The sequence below is a fragment of the Protomyctophum parallelum genome (assembly GCF_964188405.1).
Source record: "Protomyctophum parallelum genome assembly, chromosome: 13".
Taxonomy (NCBI): domain Eukaryota; kingdom Metazoa; phylum Chordata; class Actinopteri; order Myctophiformes; family Myctophidae; genus Protomyctophum; species Protomyctophum parallelum.
Window position 1 is genome coordinate 14,955,748 of NC_139708.1, and position 7,769 is coordinate 14,963,516.

The following is a 7,769-nucleotide window of genomic DNA, read 5'->3' on the forward strand; positions in this document are numbered from 1 at the left end:
AGCAAGAGTGAACTGAGCATGGCCAGGGGCATCAACAACCATCAATATTGATTATTCCCAGACTAATACCAGCCCTTTACCATTTCTGAACTCCTATACAGCAAATATAGTTTAAATCTTATAGATGTGGGTGTCTACATGTAAGATTCATTAGAATAATCTTTAAACCACTGATTCCAATTCACATCACTGACACAGCAAAACAATTATTCTGAAACAGATTTATCCAGTTTAATATGTTTTATTAGAAAAGCAGCAAAAACAAGGACATAAACAAAAGAAAACATCTGAAGCCAATGGACTGTAACTGAAAACAGGCCTGGAGAACCATATTGGGGGATAATTTGACAGCTACAGTATGTGGTCCATTTATTTATTTATTTAATAACAAGGGTGAAGTTACATTTTGTCTTAAAAACTATAAGGGTCCATCATTTATCAGCAACTCATTACAGCAGCAACTCTTGTTAATGGGCCAGAAGGGGGGAATCATCCCTTTTTAAACAGTAATGCCCGATTTATAATTGGCTGTGCACCATGACAGATTCGTCTGAAAATAGCAGGTGCACAATGCATGTTGGCTTGTAAATCTGCCATTTTCAGTGTACGCCAGCACACAACCAAGTATAAATCACCCTTAAGGAATTCAAAAATACACAGATGTATGACCATTTTATGGTCAGACAGGGGCACCAGACACGGGTAGAGGAGGTGCTTCTTACAACCAAGATGAGAACGGGAGTAAAGACAGGGGTAGAGGGATGGGGGCAGTAGGGTCATTTGTCAACAAGGTCCATGACTATACAGCGGGGGCCAAAGTGACTCAACAGTAACGCTATGTACAGGCAGGTCATGGTGGGGGGTCAGAGTATGTGTGTGTTACACATGGGGCTCAAGCACAGTCCAACATCACATGTAAACAGAAAAAAGATGCGCAGATTTCACCGCGTCAAACAAACAGTTTTTTTTTGGGGGGGGGGGAGCGACTATTGCACAATAAATTGCCAGAGTACACAACTTTGGCCCCATACGTTTGAAAATCCTTTTGTTAAATATACTCAACATCTGAACAAGTAACATTACACAAAGCCAGTCTTAAAAAAAAGTTATGTTTTCTTTTTAAGGAGAGAAATTCCTTCTCCCACAGACACACATACACTCTGACCCCTGTTGTCTCCTTTCACCACACCCCCTTCCTCAAAACACAGAAATACACATGGGGATGAACAGGCATGTACTAGCGCATCCTGTATTCTGAGGTCTTGGACACCTCACAAAGCTGACCCTTGAAGTCGATGTCTACGGTGAAGTCCAAATCTCTCTGCAAATCAAAAGACAGAATAAGTCAGAATTTTCCAAACTTTAGATATGGACAGTAAATTATATGAGGGACAAGAAAAAGCACATAATACAGCAGTTTGACGGTTTGCAAAAAACACAAAATAATGCTAAAAGGATAACCCAGATATGCCCTCAGAGCATGTTTCCATTAAGGGTTGATTAGAGGCAGACTTAGTCATAAACCAATCACGCTGTGACCTTGTGGCTCTGGACCATTCCAGTGTGACATTAGGCTGCAAGATTCAACAGCAGCCAATAGGAAACAAGACAATGATGATCTACAATAAAAAAATATGGACAAAGGCAGATGCGTGCAATGTAATCTCTTATTACTAGGGTAAACTGTAAATTGTCACATTTATTTCAGTGAATCTGCAAACTGGCATATTTGGTCACAAGCAAGTAAGCCAGCATTAACAACTCTCATGTTCTAAAAAGAAAAAAAGAAAAAGATGAAAATATTTGCCAGTCATCATTAAGACTGCACAATGCACACATCAGTATCACAATAAATCATATCTGAGCATAGGTGGTCTTACGTTGTTCTTAACATTTGGCTTCATATTGATGGTGCCGAAAATCTCCTCCCCAGTTTTAACTGTCAGGTAGTCATCCAGGTAGAAGACGGTTTGCTTCCAGTGGGTGTATGGAGAATCAGGACCTGGAAAGATATAGAAGTTATCGTAAGTTGGCTGGGTCTACTCTAGACCTTTGAATCCTTCCACCCCACCAAACTAACGGATTCTGGTCTGGCATCAGAACAAAAAACAGGAGCTTCTCAACTGAAAATCTATTATTCAATGAGTGCTGTGGGGGACAAAATGATTAGCCAATCAGCACAGTGGTGCTGATTGGGACATTAGCCAGTTTGGGAGAGGCTGGAAGGACCACCGCGGCTTGTGATTAGGTGAGACCATCAGTGGGGTAGGGAATCTAGGGACAGCTCCGCTGTGTTCATTGTAGGTGGGGGACGACGAGGATTTATTATTCTGTGCCAACTCTGATAGGGCTGAGTCGGCTTGAGCCACGAGAGACACCACTGAGCAAGCTTATACGTCGCGGTCTAAAACTATAGGTCAAAGGTCCCTCCAACCTTGTGTCAATCCAAGGAAGAATAACAATGGCAACCACAATTTAGATTGACACTGAAAAACACCCGTCAATCTGAGGATAACATGCATTTCTGCATTGGGAAAAAAAAATCTAAAACCTACTAGTGGAGAACCCTGTCCTCTTGTGGCAGCGTGTGAACTCTATGTTGAAGTAGGTGACCAGGGCGTGAATGTAGTCGTTCCTCTTCACCTGCAGGCAAAATGGTGAGGTGAAGGACAGGTCATCGATCTTCACTGTGTAGATGTCCACTTCCTGTGACAGACAGAAAAAACCCATGAGGAACAGTGAGACCCTGCGAGTAGGGCTGTGATGGCATAGATTTCTTTATCACAATGAAAAAGCAATAGTCTCCCATTTCGGTCTATTTGTAAACTCAAAGCAGCGGTAGAAAGTTTCCTTTTTTCTATTAAATGGGTGTATACATGGTGTCTGAAACAACCTTCTTGTGTACAATGTCAATGGTCATTTCAGACCAACTACTGGTTGGCTCCCACTTTTAATAAAGGAAAGTTAGCAAAAGTTGTAACAAATCTGTTAAAAGCATTAGTTTTGCACGGAAAACACTCCTTGGGCCTAAATGGCCATGGCTGGCATCACAAATGTGATGAGGCAACCACATTTGGGCAAGTGGCTATGGTCGAAATTAGCCCAAGGAGTGTTTTTGTGCAAAAATGCAGCAGTCAAAGGGAGTTGGGTTGGAACAAATTGAGGTGAAGGTAGAAATCTTTATGAACACATTTGTGAAGAAAGCTAGTCGTAAGCATTTTTGTTTTGCAGATTAGCCACACATTTTGCTAACTTTCCCTACCCATTTGTCTTGACGCAGAATGGCAGCAGAAAAGTGAAACGCATTTTCTCAGAATGCAGAATTAACGCTGCTGAATTCAGATACTGTGGTAGGTCTTATTGTAGTCCAACAGCACTTCGAATCAACCACCCACCTTTATGAGACACGCGCTGCTGACCAACTGTTTTGGGTCCACCACATCCACCAAGGGCTCCTTGATAGCTACCTCCTTGATACAGGACATATCAAAGCCATACACGTTCTCCCACCCTATGAAGAAATGTTAACACATGAGATTGATGCATGTGGGTTCCCTAGTTCTTGTGAATTGAAAAACGGTGACAGAATTCCTAGGCTACAACTATGGTACCATCTGGTCAATAAATGTCACTAGTGGTGTTACCGTTTATAATACTTAGGGGGCAGCAGTGGCCTTGTAGGTAGTGTTTGGGAAATTGAAGGTTCCCGGTTAAATGGCGGCCACCCAAAGGTGTCCATGAGCAAGACCAACTACTCCAGATTAGCAGGTTGATGCCTTGCATGGCTTCCTCCACCATCGGTTTGTGAATTGGTGAATGTAATGCACTTTGGAAAGGCGCTATATAAATGCACCATTTACTTCAAATATTATATTATTTAACAAGGAGGGTCAACCATGGACTTATTTACGACTTTATGACCATATAATATAATCTGCCTTTGTGGTCCAAATGAGGTGAAGCTGGGTTCAAATGTACAACATCGTAATTAAGTCAGTGTCTACATGGCATGCGTTAGCCATGCTTGCATGGTTTTATCTTCGGCTTCGGGTTCTTGGAAACTCCCCCCAGTCACTGCGTTAGTTTTACTGAGGTTAGGTTTAGGTATAGTTTACTGAGGTTAGGTTTAGGTATAGTTTTACTGAGATTAAGGTTAGAGTTAGGTTTAGGTATAGTTTTACTGAGGTTAAGGTTAGGGTTAGATTTAGGTATAGTTTTACTGAGGTTAAGGTTAGGGTTAGTTTTACTGAGGTTAGGTTTAGGTGTAGGCTGTCAATCACAGCGACTGGCCAGTCACAGCGCACCCTCTACTTCACTCTGTACTCAACCCGAAGATAAAACCATGGTCGCGTTAGCCATCCCAGCACATACCAATTCAAGTAGGTGAAAGGACACTCACAGTGGATTTTGTAGTCCTTGTACTGTCTATCTTCAATAGCTGTGACATAGAGCGTAGCCCGGTCAGGGAAAATCAGGCCATCTGGTTTCTGTTAAGAGGATGAGAGAGTTCAAAGAATAGGCATGAGAGAAAACATAGACAGTTAATACACTTAGGGGACAACACATTCCCAGTCTATTCAGAGGCCTGACATTTGGCAACAGCAGTGTAGAATTCTGATACAAAACATCTAGACGCTGCTTAGCTGCCTGCCCTCCTACACAACAACCAGGTCATCCAGGGAACATGTAACAAACATTCACATACAAAAGCCAGGGGCGCCCAACATACACGTTTCCAGGAGAAACTGACTGCTGCTGGAAGTGTATCGGGACTCCAAAAACACACATACCAGCCACTTGTCTCTGGCATAGATGACTGTGTTGAGCATGGACTCGTAGAAGAGACAGTAACCCATCCACTCTGAGATGATGATGTCAACACCCTCCACTGGCAGATCCACTTCCTCCACCTTGCCCTTGATGATTGTCACAACTACGAGACAGAAGATGGGTTCAGAAACATGGGTTCAGCCGATCAGTTATTTTCTTAGTGATAATTCACTTGCATAGAGTTGAGTTTCTTATTTTTTTTAAATATATTTCAAAGAAACGATTATATATTTCAATAAATCGAAGCTTAAGTGTTAATTTATTTTGTCTGTCAGTTTGTTAAATTATACATCGATACGTTTTTAGGGGCGCTAGCCCCTCCTATCCAGCTTTGAGGGTTTGTGTAAACAAACATTGAAGACAAAAGTGAGGGCATAAATTGTGATTGGCCAGAATGAGATGATGTATGATAAGAGCACCCCTCACTTCACACGGGGGTGATTTTTTTACAATGGATTAAACCAAATGGTTTGATTAATTGTTGCAGGCTTGCAGCCCTACACAAGTCTATAAGCCCTGCTCACCATCATCCATCTTGTTGGCCTTGACGATTTTCACAGCATAGTCAGAGATACTGCTGCACTCAATCTGCACAACACAAAGAAACAAGGTCTTACTGCATGTTAGTGCAACATTATTAGAACGTTATGTCATATCCACAGGGAAATAAACCTCATGACATGACTATAAACAAGCATAGCAGGCTTTCCTGCTATTTGTATCAGACATTCCAGACACTCCCAAACTTCACACATGACTCCTTAAATATAGCAGTGTAACTTCATGGGAGATGCCGATTAGAAGCAGTATAAAGGGCTCTTTTATACAGTGAGCGGTCTTTATGATGAACATGAAGAAGCATTACTTACCCCTATGACCTTCTTGGCACCGGCCTTGGCAGCAAACATGCAAAGGATGCCTGTGCCACTGCCCACATCCAGCACGACTTTGTCCTTGAACAGGTGCTTGTTGTGGAACATCGAGTTGCGGTAGGTTAGGGTGCGTACCTCGTCTTTGAGCATCTCCTACAGTAGTGATGAAGAGGACAAGAACACAAATGACCCTTGTGCTATATACAATTTGTATGTTCAGATGATTACAACACACACTAGAATACAGTAAAAGATGAAGCTGTTGCTTTTCATCTTTAGCTACAAACAAACAAGTACCTCATGGATGCCAAAGTGGGCATAGGAGTCAAAGTAATAGTCCTTTGATGTCATGTCTTCCGCAGCAGGCTTGGCAGAGCCCTCCCCCTGAGAAATCTCACCAAAGACAGTCAAAGTTATAACCAGGTAAAGGGTGAGACCAAAATTTCAGACCAGTAATGGAAATTGAAATGCAAATATCATCTTACAATGTTGTGCTTGAGGCAATCAAAGTGACAAATTTGATTTCCATTCCAACATGATCTATTCAGATACACAAATATAACTAATCGTGTTGCGATGACATTTGCTAATTTTGTCTTTGATCTCACATTTGGTCAGAACAATAATTCCACAGAAAACAAACATCCCATTATTACTATAAAAGGGGGCACAACTCTAAACTTATCTAACTTATTAGATAACTAATCATTGGGCTACTCCACTGCCCTGTGGCAGCTGCCATCGTCACTGATGTAGAGGGGCATTAATGAAATGAGCAGCAGGGTTCCCCGTCTCCACTTATCTAAATCAGTGCATCTAGTTCTAGTCTACAGGTTAAATGAGTAATCAACTCGTAAAAATCATAATTGATCAAATAAAACAAATTGAATAATGAGTTTAGTGATATACACTAGTATGTGCGATGTGGTCTTTAAAACTTTACCAAAACTTCAATACTCATCTTTTTGATCGTATGCAATTACAACGTACAGTATGCATTGCCTACTAATGGATATTACTAATAATATTGTATTATCGTATTCTGGCTCCATATGAATATACACTTACATAAATGGCGCCATATTGAGGCCATTCGACTTAGGTCAGCTAGATCGTACATAGTAACAGCTACAGTTACATAATACATAACCCAATGGGTTAGCTGAGATGATTCAACTTTTTCCCGTCCATGCACAAAAGGATGGGAGCACATGGTTAGAAGTATGACGCCAAGGCAGGCCGCCTTCATACATTAACACGTATATGCTCGTTTTCTGCTCTAGCAACATGTTTTAATTCAATCATATTCACATTCCTCATTGAACTCGAATTCTGAATCTGAGCCGTAACAGCCAACTCCCATTGTGACATCCAAGTTATTGGGAATTATGCTATGCTAGCACCAGTTAGCGGGACCATCAGACTTTCACCGTTAAACTCGTTAACATTTCGCGTCAACATAATATCCCATTACACGCATGGCCAGTGAGACGCACGTTGACTTCCACCGATCTCTGGGTGGTTAAATAGCACTGTAATGTAACCATTAACCAGTACTGTATGAGCATGAGGCAGCATTTAGTGCTGCTAACCGGCTAACACATTAGCCCCCATGCGGTCCCAGCAGAGTTATGAACTGAATCAATGGGTGTGATTCATTCAACACAATGAACTCTCAAACCTGACCCATAAACATTAACATCGATACACGGCTTGAATATTACGCACAACATACATTGACTTACACTTGTTTGTGTAGTTAATCACATAATAAAATATGGATTGAGGTAAAACGAACATTACATGGGTCTCTGATCAAGTAAAATGGATGCTTCGTTTCCAAGTGCGTATATGCGGCGATCCGCGACCACGACCCGGTGTGACAAATCCCGAGATTTGTACTGTAGCAACAAACCGCTACCCTTCCAGAACTCAATTATTCACCATGGAAATATGTTTTGTGTTCGTGAGAATCGTTAATAATGTGGACTTACCTCCATTGTGTCTGCTGTCTCCGCCATTTCGGTCTGCTGTGTGTCTGTGCGGAGATGGATAAAGCATGCGGAC

At 41.6% G+C, this 7,769-nt stretch overlaps 1 protein-coding gene across 2 annotated transcripts; it reads right to left on the reverse strand.

Moving 5' to 3' along the window:
- Nucleotides 1-973: 973 nt before the first annotated feature.
- Nucleotides 974-7,769, reverse strand: prmt1 (protein arginine methyltransferase 1). Of its 2 annotated transcripts, none has more exons than XM_083780278.1 (10): nucleotides 7,697-7,769; nucleotides 6,000-6,095; nucleotides 5,700-5,855; nucleotides 5,355-5,418; nucleotides 4,791-4,933; nucleotides 4,400-4,487; nucleotides 3,396-3,511; nucleotides 2,556-2,706; nucleotides 1,881-2,002; nucleotides 974-1,321 (listed from the first exon to the last, which is right to left on the reverse strand). In XM_083780278.1, the coding sequence occupies exons 1-10, from the start codon at nucleotides 7,721-7,723 to the stop codon at nucleotides 1,238-1,240; spliced, it is 1,047 nt and encodes a 348-aa protein (XP_083636404.1). In that variant the 5' UTR covers nucleotides 7,724-7,769; the 3' UTR covers nucleotides 974-1,237. The 2 variants fall into 2 exon arrangements, with proteins under 2 accessions (XP_083636404.1, XP_083636405.1); XM_083780279.1 differs by having other exon boundaries at nucleotides 6,000-6,086; nucleotides 7,697-7,759.

Coding starts and splice junctions, on each gene's coding strand:
- prmt1 (XM_083780278.1), bottom strand. CDS start 7,723: ATGGCGGAGACAGCAGACACAATGGAG. Junction 2,707..3,395: donor GCAGCGCGTGTCTCATAAAG/GTGGGTGGTTGA, acceptor TGTCTGTCACAG/GAAGTGGACATCTACACAGT. Junction 1,322..1,880: donor AGCCAAATGTTAAGAACAAC/GTAAGACCACCT, acceptor TTTGATTTGCAG/AGAGATTTGGACTTCACCGT.